At 41.8% G+C, this 13,692-nt stretch overlaps 1 protein-coding gene across 5 annotated transcripts in view; it reads right to left on the reverse strand.

Annotated features, from left to right (window-relative positions):
- The window catches only part of MST1R (macrophage stimulating 1 receptor), a 92,729-nt gene that overhangs the window by 48,039 nt on the left and 30,998 nt on the right, over positions 1 to 13,692 (reverse strand). For all 5 annotated transcript variants that reach the window (XM_061617779.1, XM_061617782.1, XM_061617781.1 and 2 more), the window contains 3 exons: positions 4,885 to 5,067; positions 4,081 to 4,203; positions 1,732 to 1,902 (listed from right to left, as the gene is read on the reverse strand). In XM_061617779.1, coding sequence (XP_061473763.1) covers positions 1,732 to 1,902; positions 4,081 to 4,203; positions 4,885 to 5,067 — 477 coding nt within the window. The remainder of the gene's footprint in view (positions 1 to 1,731; positions 1,903 to 4,080; positions 4,204 to 4,884; positions 5,068 to 13,692) is intronic.

Here is a 13,692-nt window from a genome sequence, read left to right on the forward strand (position 1 = left end):
CAAAGAGACTGCCCCTAGCAGCAAACCATTCTCATGCATAAATTCTCCATTGATGGTATTGGGAAGACTTTTTAGAAGCTCACAGTTGTGTGAAGATTCCCCCAATCCCGGATGAGCCACTGTATACCAAGAGTTTCTGCACAGAGGCAGAGAACTTCAACATACGAAGAGCCTGAAGGATCAGGCCAATAGCCTGTCTAGTGACTAGGCCAGCATCCTGTTCTCACAGTGGCCAACCAGATGCCTATGGGAAGCCCACAAGCAGGAGCTGAGTGCAAGAGTACTCTCCCCTTTCTCCCCTTCAGACTCAGGGCCCAAAAGCAACCCTCCAAGTCTCTCTCTCTGGCCCTCAGAACTGTCCCTAGGCCATACCCTTCCTTACCCCTTCTCCTCCAACCACACTTCTTACTAGCCCTATTCCAGAGCAACCTAGAGTGGTTTTGCTTGACTGGAATGTGTCCTTGAACCCTAATAATGCCTCTTGCTTGTCTGGAGGGAGGATAGAGTGGGGTGTGTGAATCTGTATCACCTACTGAACAAAGGTAAAGTTTACATTTCTTGCTTCCACCTCTTCTGCCTCTGGCCCCACCTATCACTGGCATGTGGTCCCCAGAAGGTTGCCCAAATGGAAGTATGGCCCTCGGCCTGCAAAAGTTTTCCATCCCTGTTCTAAGAGAAGCAAATCTACATGGCCTCCACATAATGACTGCTAGAAACAAAGAGAAAGGTTAACACCAGGATACCAGAAAGTGCTTCATATATTAGCTTTAAACTCTTTAGTCCACCTGTGTCAGCTCCTGTTTTTTGTGTAAGGCAGATCTAATGAGCAATTCCAAAAGACAGGAATGCTGTGAATGTGTAATGTAAAGATAAAGCTAAGTTACACTAGGTTTGTGAACTTTTAAATTTTCTGATTTTATGTTTGACCCCTCCCTCCGACCCTAAAAAGTTACTGGAGAATGCAATGCTAAGCTATCCCATGCTAAAGCCACCCGTTTAGGAAAGAAAAAGATCTCACAAAGAATGAACAAGCATTTCGGAGTTTGCCCCGACGCTTCTTAGTGCCACTCAATAAATTGTGATGGTGAGGAGAGATGTCTGAAGTTGCTTAAGTTGGAAGTACATAGTAAGCAAGAAGTTAAGACAGAAATAGAAAATGAATCCTATGGAAAAGAAAATTACTAATGCAACATTCAGGATATGCAGTTCAAATGAAAAGCACATATCAGAAAATACAGGTATTATAGGTCCCAAGATGCCCAAAGTACTTTAGGCCTTATGGCAAACACATTTGACAAATAGAAATATAAAATCAGATATTTTGTGTGTGTGTGTGAGAGAGAGAGAGTGAAGATAGAGCGAAGACAGAGCGAAGACAGAGCGAAGACAGAGCGAAGACAGAGCGAAGACAGAGCGAAGACAGAGCGAAGACAGAGCGAAGACAGAGCGAAGAGAGCGAAGAGAGCGAAGAGAGCGAAGAGAGCGAAGAGAGCGAAGAGAGCGAAGAGAGCGAAGAGAGCGAAGAGAGCGAAGAGAGCGAAGAGAGCGAAGAGAGCGAAGAGAGCGAAGATAGAGCGAAGATAGAGCGAAGATAGAGCGAAGATAGAGCGAAGATAGAGCGAAGATAGATCCAGAGCACTATGTGGCTCAGTCAGTATGGCTGTAGTGAGCATTAGCTACCATGTCAGTGGACCATTAGCCAATCTCATACGCAGGGAGATACTTGCGTACATCAGTGAGGACAGGAGGGCAGCTCTCCTGGTTCCACATTGTCTGACATTCTTCCTGACGGGTGCATGAATTTCCACACCAGCCACATTGCATAAAACGCTCTGCTTTTAGGCAGCGGAGGCATGTCAGGAAATGGCGACAGCCTGGACCAGTCACGTTTACCTGGAACACCTGCAAGATGGAGAGAGAATACCAGGGCAGATGTCAAAGAGAAGGACTATGGCTCAGTGGGAGAGCACATGCTTTGCGTACCGAAGGTCCCTGGTTTAATCCCTGACATATCCAGGTAGGACTGGGAGAGACCCCTGTCTGAAACCCTAAAGAGCCACTGCCAGTCAGTGTAGCCCAGCAGTGAGGAACCTGCAGCCCACAGACCTAATTAGGCCCAGCAGGCATCTTAATTTGGCCTGTCAGGCCATTTCCCACAAGCAATGTCCACCTGATGCCTTATATCTGATGTCATAGATAACATCAGGTGTGGGGCAGCTAAAGACATTTCTACAAAGGGACAATCAGGAGCCTTAACATGTGCTCCTAACGGGGCTTGTATTTAGCTCCTTTGACATTTGGTGCCAAGTGCAAACGCTGCTGACATTGGTGCCACTGAGAAACTCTCAGTCAAAACTTCCAAGTGGAATCAGTCGCTGCTGAAAGCAGAACTGAAGTTACCACAATCATCTGGTTAGTGGTGACTTCAAGCCTTCAACAAACCTTTTAAGTTGAGACGTTATCCCAATCTGCTTCTGTGTTGGAATTACTTTTTAATATGTTTTAAAAAACTTTTTTTTAAAAAAAAAAGCCAATGTTTTTAACCTTTTTTTAAAAAAAGTCTTGAAAGCTTTTCAAAAAATGTTTTTAAAGATGTTTTGTTTTAATGTATTTTAAAGTTTGTTTTTATGATGTTTAAAGTGTTTTTGTCCTGGGCTCCTGCTGGGAGGAAGAGTGGAATATAAATCAAATCAAATCAATCAATCAATCAATCAATCAATCAATCAATCAATCAATCAATCAATAAGCCAGCCCTGTTTGGATCAGCCTCACTACAGAGTACTGGGAACTCCAGAGTGTAACCGATCCAAGAAGAGCATGAAGCCACCACCAAGCAGCTCATTCCGCTGGGATCCTTCTTTGCAGTGCAGCTTGAACTCAAGCCATGCTGCAAAGGAGAAATGGGTCATCTGGTGTCATGGTGACATCAGGTGATTGACAGGTAGTTGGCCTTTAGCTCTCCAACCCCTGATGTAGACAATACTGAGCTAGATGAATCAATGATCTGATTCAGTGTAAGGCAACTTTCTAAGGGACTGACAGTCTTTCCAATAATGTGTACTGGAGCTTAGTCACCAAGAAATCAATTTATTTATATTATACTGCCCTTTAACCATTATCCCCAGGGTGGCCCACAACAAAACAATTAAAAGGCAAATACAATCTACCCTCAGAAAAACTCCCCTCAATGGGATGACCTTGTCCATCTCCCACATTCCTTGCTTGTAGGTTGAATCAAGACATCAGAGAGACAAGGCAGGTGGGCTCATAATATTCCTGGTCTCAGTAAGGAGTGGTCCCTGTATCTTACAGCTGCCTGACAAAAATATGCATTTGTCTCATAAAGCTAGAATGAACTGGCAGCGGAAAACGTCAAAAACCTAGCTGAAATCCTGCGGGACTGACTCTTTATCATTTGATGAAGCTAAAGTGCCAGGCCAAAAAAAGGTTAGAAAGTAGAAGAAAGTGAGACACAATGAAATGGCATATTTCTAGGGTTGGAAGAGCAAACAAATGCTAATAAAAAGATATGGTGAAAAGTAACTTAAATAAGCCTTTTTGTAACCTTGAGATGGGAGACACCTGCTATCCTGATATAGCCAAGAAAACAGTCCTTTCCAAAAAAAGGAAAATACTAAGAGCTAATGAGAAAAAGCTTGTAATGCAAGTCCCAGGCGGACTGTATCTCCTCAGAGTGCAGGCGGTGGATTGAATGTTTGATGTTCTTCCTCCTCACAAGTTCTACCATTGTGGAAAGCTGTCAAGGAGAAGGGTAGGCTAGAACTCTTCCCTCATGTGTGCATTTTCTACATGCAGGATGTTGTTGTTTTTGATGTGAGAACCATTGAAACATGATTTTTTCTCATGTGCATTCTAAACTGGTGCAGAATGCCACTGCAATTCAATTTTACTGAACGGTACCTTGGGTCTAAGATGATGGATCATGAGGTTAAAGCAGCCTTGACATTCTCTACTGATGTAGAATCAAAACACCTTTGGAATGACCCTCCTCCCTCCCCACTTTCCATGGAGGTCTCAGCCTCCAAGCACAGTCAAGTTTAAGAGCCCCACATCTCTCACCTTATTTCCTGTGACAAACAGCAAAGTATCCTGCAGCTTGCTGACCTCTCGCAACACTGGTAATGTCTCCCCCAAAGAGAAGTTGGCCACAACAACTGTGTAGATGTTGGATGGAAGCACCACCTAGGAACAATATACACACATACATATGCCCCTCAACAGCTGATTTTAGTGGAGCAAGGAGAGCTGCGGGGATCTTGTCCACTAATTTAACAACTGCACCTACTTGCTGGGGCTGCCAATTACAAGCAGGAGAGTTGTAACTCCACATTTCCATGGACATCTCTGGTTATTGTTAAGACCTATGGAACACTGACACAGATGCATGAAATGGATTTGGGCACCAGGGGCCTATGCTCTTCATTCCTGCCAGTCACAGGTCCACTCTCCAACAACCCCAGTATAACTCCTGACAATAATGAATCCTTGAGTGAATTAACTGTTGATACTTCCCACAAGAAATCCTGGGAATTATGATTTGGTGCAAATACTGAGAAATCCCTTATATAAGATCACTAGTCCCCTCAAAGAACTAGGCCTAGGGAAAGGGTTTCTTATAGAAAAAGTAACAACTACAAAAATAAAAATTAAATCAGTTTACATTGACAGTGTAAACATTGTAACATTTTAAATTTTAATAGATTGGCTTTTAGTGTACAGCTTTAAAAGTATCACAAGAAGCCATTTAAACACAAAAAGATATTTATAGAAACATTTAAACACTCACAGTGGCTTATAGCACCAAGAGGTTCACTATATTATAAACATATTTTAATAGATATAGAAGACAGAACTGCAGCTTACCTGCAAAATACGTCCTTCTGATGTGCCCAAGTGAGCCACAGTCGCCTCACCTATTGCAGTGACAAAGATGGAAGTCAGCAGCACTCCAGACATACGTCCATTGAAGAGGTCCACCCTATAGTAATGTGTAGCGATAAAAGTGGGCTTCTTCAAGCAGCTGGTGTCCACCACTGGAGCTGATGTCTGGCATAACAGAGAACAGATGTTGTTTCTAATACTGAGTGTAATATGCCAGAGGTCTTGAACTGGGGACTTTGAACTGGGGAACCACCAGGACAGCTCTCAGGCAAAGGAAGCTTCCTATTGTGATCTCTGCTGGGCTGCAGTGTTACCCCCATAATAGGCAGAGATGGTGCTAAAGCTTCGTGATGCCAGCCATCAGGTGACATGAGGCATCAATACAGGCTTGGCCCTATGCAACTGTTGCTTCAGGCCCAAATTCTCAATCTGAACAACTTGTTTATGACAGAAGGTGTTAAAGAGACTCCTCCTTTGCCTCATCTGCCTGCTTTGGAACTTGGGGAATTTATGAAATGGCAGAGTCTAAAACCCTCAAACAAACAACCCACCTGTCTTTCAGCCTACCTTAGACCACACCATCTGTCTCTGGGCCTTTGGATCATTGCCTACCTACTCTGGAACCACTGAACTATTTGAATCACACTGTACTTCTGACCTCCCTTGACCCTGACACCGAGCTACCAGATGTAGCTCAGGAAGGTTAAGTACCAAGCATCTGGTCTGTACACACTATCTATCTATCTGGCTTCCAAAGCCAAGAAGAGTAAGACAAAGTTTCTTCAGTTTCACCCTTGCCTTCTGCTGCAGCCTTACAGTTTAAGAACATGTGGTCACATTAGACACTAGAAGGTCTAGGTACCTCCTTCATTCGATTACCCAGCAACAAATACATTCTTCACTCTTTCCCTATTGATTTATTTACCCTTTCTTTCTTTCTTTCTTTCTTTCTTTCTTTTCTTTCTTTCTTTCTTTCTTTCTTTCGGACTATTTTATACCCTGCCTACTAACCAAAATTTCTGAAGTAGGTCCCAATGACAAGAGTTATTATGTATATAATAATCACAAAAAGTGTATCTAAGTTTTCCTGAGGCCAAAAATGGCTGCCAAACGAGGCAGATGTTAGGCCCCTGACAAGCCAGACCTTCCTTGTTGGGCTGCTGCTGCTTTTGCCTCTCATAGCTTCTGGCTCTGGTGGCGGATGCAGGGGGGGAGTAAAACTGATAGAAGCCTCCCCCCTCAGTCCTCCAATGTTCCAACTGCCCATTATCATACCATATTTATACCATACTCTATATCCCTGCAACATAAGCCTTGTGTCTGTTATATGTGCCAGCACTCAGTGGTTCAACCAATTAAGATTTGCTTTATTAAAAAAAACCACCCAAATTGTCATACATTAAGGTCACAACAATCAGCCACTACATTAAGGTCACAACAATCAGCCACACACAAGATATTTCTGGTGACAGAACTGAGCTATCATGACATCTCCCTGTTTGATTGTATTGTCACTTACTATCCTGCCACTTATGGTGCCCCCATAAAAAAGGCATTTCCCCCCAATATATACAGCATAGCACACACAAATGTTAATCTTCCCGCTTGGTTCTGGATCAACACCTGTCATTCCTAGCACACAAGTAGCCAAATGCTTTCAAAGTAGACAGTACACTTTAGTCACAGTCAAGGCCTGCAGAGCTGTAAGCAGTTGCTACGGAAAAGATTGACCAATTACTGTAAACACAGCGAGCCTCAAGGATACAAAAATCATGCAAGGCACTCTTGTGAAATGGAAGAGACATCTGGAGTTTAAATTTGTGCATGAATAAACTAATGAGACACAAAGCAAAGGGCAATATAACCAGCCAAATGACAACTACAGAAAAGGAGAGAGATTCAGTCATTCTTCAGAGAAAACGAAGAAAAGATAGGGCTTAACTGAAGTCACAATAATGGAGCACACATCTAGCCAATTTGTGTGGCTTTTGTGTGGTATTATTCAACTTTTATTTTTCCTCTTTTTTAAAAAAAATAAAACTTGCAACAATACTACCCAAAAGCACAGTTCAGAAATAAGAGGAAACTATAGTTTCCCGCTACATGAATAAGTTGTGGTAAGCCTTGGGCTTCCATCCTTCCCCCTCCACTCTTTCATGTCCACAAAGAGGAGACTGAAAAGATCTGCTACTGGAATTAAACTAACCACAGTTCCCCACAACAACCTAACTCAGAGAACTATGGCTTGTTGAAACCATGGGTAGTGACCCGTTGGCCTGCAAACCTAGTCAGCCCATCAAGACTTTCCTTTCATTAGCTCCTTGACTGAATTTGGTAGCAGATGTGCTGCTGCTGGAAAAAATAAAAAGTGTTCACAGCACCAGTGGGAACATAGCGATTTTTATTCCTATCATAGCGCTGGACTCAGAAATGGTGAGGATGTAGATTGTCCCTACTTCCCACATATCAGATTGATCTTTTGATGAACAGGGAAGGGGGTGATGTTTATTCCCATTGTCAGGATGTAAATCACTCTTCCTCACATATCAGATCAATCATCACCCCCTCACCAGATCGGTTGAGGAAAGGGAACTGTGTGTCTCTATATGTGTATCATGTATGTTTATGTAGTGTGTGTAGCATGTATATGAATGCATGTATCTTGGGTGGCAACACATAGTTTTGGCCACACCCATTGTCAGCATGTGACCCCTACAGTGTTGGTCAAGGGTGATGAGGCCCTCTGGCTGAAAAAGTTTAACTATCTCTGTTTCAAGGTAGAATCTGAAACCAAAATATGATCCTAGCAGAGCTACTAGCCATGATGGCTGTGCTCTGCCACCCTAGTCAGAGGCAGCATGCTTCTGAAAACCAGTTGCCGGAAGCCTCAGGAGGGGAGAGTGTTCTTGCACTCGGGTCCTGCTTGCGGGCTTCCCCCAGGCACCTGGTTGGCCACTGTGAGAACAGGATGCTGGACTAGATGGGCTACTGGCCTGATCCAGCAGGCTCTTATGTTCTTATCCTGGCTTGTTCTCAGCAATCCTAGTTTAAACAAACCACAGTTCCCCAAGTTTGGTCATAATGAGGAATGGTAGTTTAATTAAAATCAGAAGTAAAAGCCTCTTCGAGTGAGAGTAAGAGGAGGGGAGAGGGGAGGGAGGAGGATATGAGCCCAAGGCTCTCACCATAGCTCATAGGAAAATATGGTTTCCTGTAATGTCTAAACTAGGCCGAAGACCCAAAATGCAGATGGGCATGTGTTCTTTGATTGACTTTGCAGAACTAACCTTCATCTAGAGGAGATATCAATATGCAATAATTGTTCACACAAACAAGATCAAATAACAGGATGCTTTGATTCTGCACATCTGGATTTGTTTATTTTTATACTCGAAATACAGCTGGGTTTTGGCAAAAACAAAGAAAAGGAAAAATGTCTTCTAGGGGATTGCTCATGTAAAAACATTTACGCAACAGACCATGCCAAGGCATTTATACGATTAACCAGGCAATTTCAGGAGGAAATTCTCAAAATATTCCTTACAGCAGTGATTGATCTCACAGTGAGAGGGTTAGGTCACCCTAAGGCAACCATATTAAAACCACACCATACTGTGTGAATAATCCAATGTTTTAACAAGGTAGCCTTAGGGTATAATTATGGGATGAAGTGCTTTGTGAAAACCTCTATATGAATGAATGAACTTCTCAGAGGTATGCATTCTCCACTAGAGATAATTCCACATAAACACTCTCCACTACAACTCCCCGGGTCCCTTGTGGGGAAGCTATAGCACTTAAGCTAGTTACAGTGTGTCATGTAGCCTTTAATCAGTTTCAATGCTCTGCTGACTCAGGGCCTCACCTTTCTTTCTAGCTCCTGGAATGCACTCTGTGTGGGACTTTCCCTGACGCGTTTCACACCCACCTTGCAAACCTTTCCATTTCTTCCTGCTTATCAGTCACTGAGTAAGAATTGACTAGGCAAGACCTATAAATCAAAGTGAGATCAGAAGCCTCTCTCTTCCTCCAATTACTTAAAAATATTATAACTGCTCTCTCTCTGTGCGTGTGTGTGTGCGTGTGTGTATAGAGATATGTGCTCATTTGTCCTGACTGGAAAATAAAAAAAAAGCAGCAAATATTAGGCAGCAGAAAGTTCAATTCATAGGAATACTACTGGAAACAAAACTCCAGAGGTGAAAGGAAATCAAGGGGATGGGGAGAAATCTTCTTGGATTTTATTATTTAGACTGAGGAACGGGAGGCGAGACCAAGGAAGCCTCCCCACAAAATATTGCCTTGCTCCAGAACTTTGGAGTATCACTTCATTATCACTTCATCACACTGCCTACAACTTACAAGTTGTAACATGAGGAATTTTGCCTCTCAGAATTGTAGTTATAACCATGGATGTCAAGGGAAAATAATGAATGTCAGAGGGCTCAGATACAGTGCCTTGCAAAATAATCAGACCCCTGACCAATGCTCTCATATTACTGAATTAAAATGGTACATTGTAATTTCGTTCTTTAATAATTTATTTTGAAACACTGAAACTCAGTGACATTCGTTTTATGTTGGGAAACATTTGTAAGAAACAGAAAAAACTGAAACATGTTGGTTGCATAAGTATTCAACCCACACACATTAATATTTGGTAGAACCACTTTTTGCTGCAATAACAACTTTAAGTCTTTTGAGGTAGGTATGTACCAGCTTTGCACACAGCGTCAGAGGGATTTTGGCCCATTTTTCTTGGCAGACTCACTCCAGGTCGTTCAGGTTTGTTGGACATTGCTTGTGGACCGCAATTTTCAAAGAGCACCACAGATTCTCAATGGGATTGAGATCAGGACTTTGACTGGGCCACTGTATAACATTCACCTTTTTGTTCTTGACAGTCTAATATTGCTTTGGCTTTGTGCTTGGGTTCATTGTCCTCCTGAAAAGTGAATTTCCTCCCAAGTTTCAGTTTTTTAGGGGACTGAAGCAGGTTCTCTTGCAGTATTTCCCTGCATTTTGCTCCATCCATTCTTCCTTCAATTTTAACAAGATGCCCAGTCCCTGCTGATGAGAAGCATCTCCACAGTATAATGCTGCCACCACCATACAGGAATACCCCGCATTAACGTACACAATGGGTCCAGAGCGAGTACGTAAATCGAAAATGTACTTACAGTGAAGCACTACCTTTTCTTTTTATCTGCCATTAAATTGCAAAGCCAAACGTGTTTGAACAGGAAAACGGCAGCCGCCGGAGCCCTCCTAAGGAGGAGGGAAGGAAAGTAAAAAAAAAACCACCGCCACCTGGAAAGAAACGAAGCTGGCGGCAAAAGGGAAGAAGGCTCCCAGCCCAGGCTCATCTCCTCAACAGGGCTGAGGTAAAAAATCCCCCAGAAAATGCCCCAGACAAAACAAAACCATGAGAGAGGGGAGGGAACGAGGAAAAGGGAATAATGGGTTCAGTCCCACACAATCACTCATAAAACGTAGCTATAATGCTACACTAGTAAAATTAAAACAGTTAACTGTCTGTTCTTGCGAAGCAAGCGTACATAAACAGGGGAATAGTGCTACTGTAAATATGTCCGTACTCGCAAGTGTCCGTAAATGGAAGGTCCGTATAGCAGGGTATTCCTGTACTTCACTGTAGGGATGGTGTGTCTTGAGGCATGGGCTTAGGTTTGCGCCACACATAGAGCATTGAGTTTTGGCGAAAAAGCTCTATCTTGGTCTCATTTGACCACAAAACCTTTTCCCACATCGCAGCTGTTTTCTGGCAAACTCCAGACGTTCTTTCAGATGGTATTTTGTGAGTAACCCTTTATTTCTTGCCACCCTCCTATACTGGCTACTGTGATGCAGAGCTCTTGATATGGTTGACTGGTGCATCATTACTTTACTCCCAGCCACTGAACCATGTAGCTTTTTCAAAGTGATTGTTGGCCTCTCTGTGCCTTCTCTCACAAGTCTCCTTCTTGTTTGAGTGCTGAGTTTTGAGGGATGGCCTTTTCTTGGTAGTCCTGGGTGGTGTGATGCAGCTTCCACTTCCTGATTATTGATCCAACTGTGCTCACTGGGATAGCCAAACACTTGGATATTATTTTGTACCCTTTTCCTAATCTATGCATTTGTATTTCGTTATCTCTCACTTCTGTAGAATGCTCTTTGGTCTTCATTTTCCTTCTGATCCACAGCCCGACCAATAATCCTTCAACAGTGGGGTTTTTATCCTGACAATGTGACAGCAATTTTAATGTGTCCTCAATAGGGCAATTTCTTTCATCTGTGCAAACTGGGAGCTTCCACAGCACAGGGGTTGAATTGAATTGAATGCAAGCACTGTGTTTCAGTTTCTTATGTTTTTTTACAAACATTTCCCAACATAAAACCAATGTTGCCTTACAGTAATGGAGTTTGAGTTTCAGCATTCCAAAATAAAATATACAGAATGAAATTACAATCTACTATTTGTAATTCAGTAATATGAGAGCATTGGTCAGGGGTCTGATTACTTTTGCAAGGCACTGTATACTGGAGTTCTACTTTAATAAGAGTAGGTAGAGGGTTATTCATTAAGCCTGAAATATATTCCTTGCAGCAGTTCTTCACCCACTATCTGCTTAATATGCACATTGCCTCTTCGGTATCTAGGTCCCATGGGAGGATCTTCTCTATCTCCTTCCTGTCATATTTGTCTATCTGCCCCTTGTCTTCTCAGTAGTATAAAATTCAGCCTATCCTTAGCCACCCATCCTCTTTAGCTTTTTTCTTGTAGGGAAGATGCTGGTCCAACTAATTGTGGGCTCCTCCAAATAGCCTATTTATGTTAAATTATAGTCAGTCTTTATAAAGCATTCATTCTGATTTTTTTGTGGGGAGGTTATTAACAACAAGCATTCATCTCAATGTGTTTGCAGGGTGTTTATATGTCTTCCCATTAATAATTCATTTATTTCACCTTTTTCAGTGTATTTTCTCATCACTTTCCTAACTGCAAAAAGTCAGTCTCTTTTTAAACAGTGGATTTGTTGCGTTATTTAATTGTGCAAACCTAAATTTTCTGGTATGCGCTTGAATCCCTCCTGCAAAATACTGACAGTCTGGAGGTGCCCTGGTCTGTCTATCTTACTGTTGTCTATACTACTGACTGACAATGACTCCCCAGGATTTCAGACACAGTTTTGCTCCATCCCTACCTGGAGACACTGTTGATAGAATCTTGGAGCTTCTGTTTGCAAAGCTTCTGCTTGCTTTACCACTAGATTATGGGTCCTCCCCATCTTTTAATAGGTATTTTAAATGTATGCAGCTTACTTTTACATAACCCCTTCACGACACTTTGTTTTCAGTCTCTTTCCTAATAATTCCTAACACTGAATTTACCTTTTTTTTTTTTTAACTGTCACAGAATACTTTCAGCAGGCAGTGAAAACAATTTCATTCCAGCAAGCTTTCTTCTAATTTGGCTTCCTTGATGCTTCAGCTGTTGGTTTTTATTTATTTATTTATTTATTTATTTATTTATTATTTGATTTATATCCTGCCCTTCCTCCCAGCAGGAGCCCAGGCCTGTTTTACTGTTAATTTGTTATTTTATTATTTTGTAATTTATAATCTGTAGTTATTTTATTGTGACCCGCCATACATTTTGGCACAGAAATGCAGAGAGACTTCCGGGAAGTGGTGCTGGCTGGTGGTTGTCTCTGAGGGAGCTCTGCCTCAGAGGAAGCTTTTTTCAGGTTAAAAGCCAGCCAAGAGGAATCTTGGACTGGCTTAAATGTTCTCCAAGGTATAGGAGAACCGATCAGATCTTCCACAAGACTTCGTTGAGCTGTCGGCGGCTGGAATTGATCAGGAAATTCCTGAGATAAGAAGGCAAGCCGATCGGCTGAAGACGGAGTCAGGAATTCCACGCAAGCTGAACTGGAATAAAGCGAAGCGTTTTTTCTTCTCTCAAAAAAAACGTTCTTAACCAGCGAGCCCACTTCTGCCTAAACCTTATCATTCGGCTTAAATTACTGCAATAAAAGGGATTTGTTTATGAATCAGCAATTGAGAAACCTGGGTGAGTCATACTTTTTCTCTTTTAAATATAATTAAATATAATTAAGGAAGAAAGAAAATATAAACAACTTATATACTTTTTTTACGACAAAAAGCTGGCTTGAATTTGGACTTTTAAAGTTTAAAAACGGATGAGAGGTAATTATTATATTTTGGACTATTTTTCTCTTTGGACTATTTCTTGTTGGATGAATCCGCTGCTCGTATATGCTACTAATTGTTTAGTCTTGGCAACCAGAATTGTTTTGCATTCTTGGAAGCAGATAAGGACTGTGTTGTGCTGGCTGGATTTCAATAATAGGCCTGGAATATTAACTCTTCTTTTTGGTGGAGGGAAAAAAAAGAAAAGAAATAGACTGCCCTTAGGTTCTGAAACAGTGATTAATATTAGAAATTAAAGGCCTCTTTTTGAAAATGACAACTAAAAAAACAACCAAGGCCCAGGGGCGAAGAGGTTCTATTGATACACAGGAAGAGGATATACCCCCAGAAATGTTTCAAAAAATAATGGAAGGGATTAATGCTATAAAACAGGAAATGAAACAGGAAATGAAAACTGAATTGACAGATATAAAAGACTATATTAAAACACAAGTGGATGAGATTAAAGGGACAATTGGGCAAATAAAGGAAGATGCAAAAAATACTAAAGAAAAGGTACAAACCTTGGAGAATAGAACAGATATACTAAATCTGGAACTAGAAAAAAATTTGGACTAT

This window comes from Rhineura floridana, chromosome 3 (assembly GCF_030035675.1).
Source record: "Rhineura floridana isolate rRhiFlo1 chromosome 3, rRhiFlo1.hap2, whole genome shotgun sequence".
NCBI classification, from domain to species: domain Eukaryota; kingdom Metazoa; phylum Chordata; class Lepidosauria; order Squamata; family Rhineuridae; genus Rhineura; species Rhineura floridana.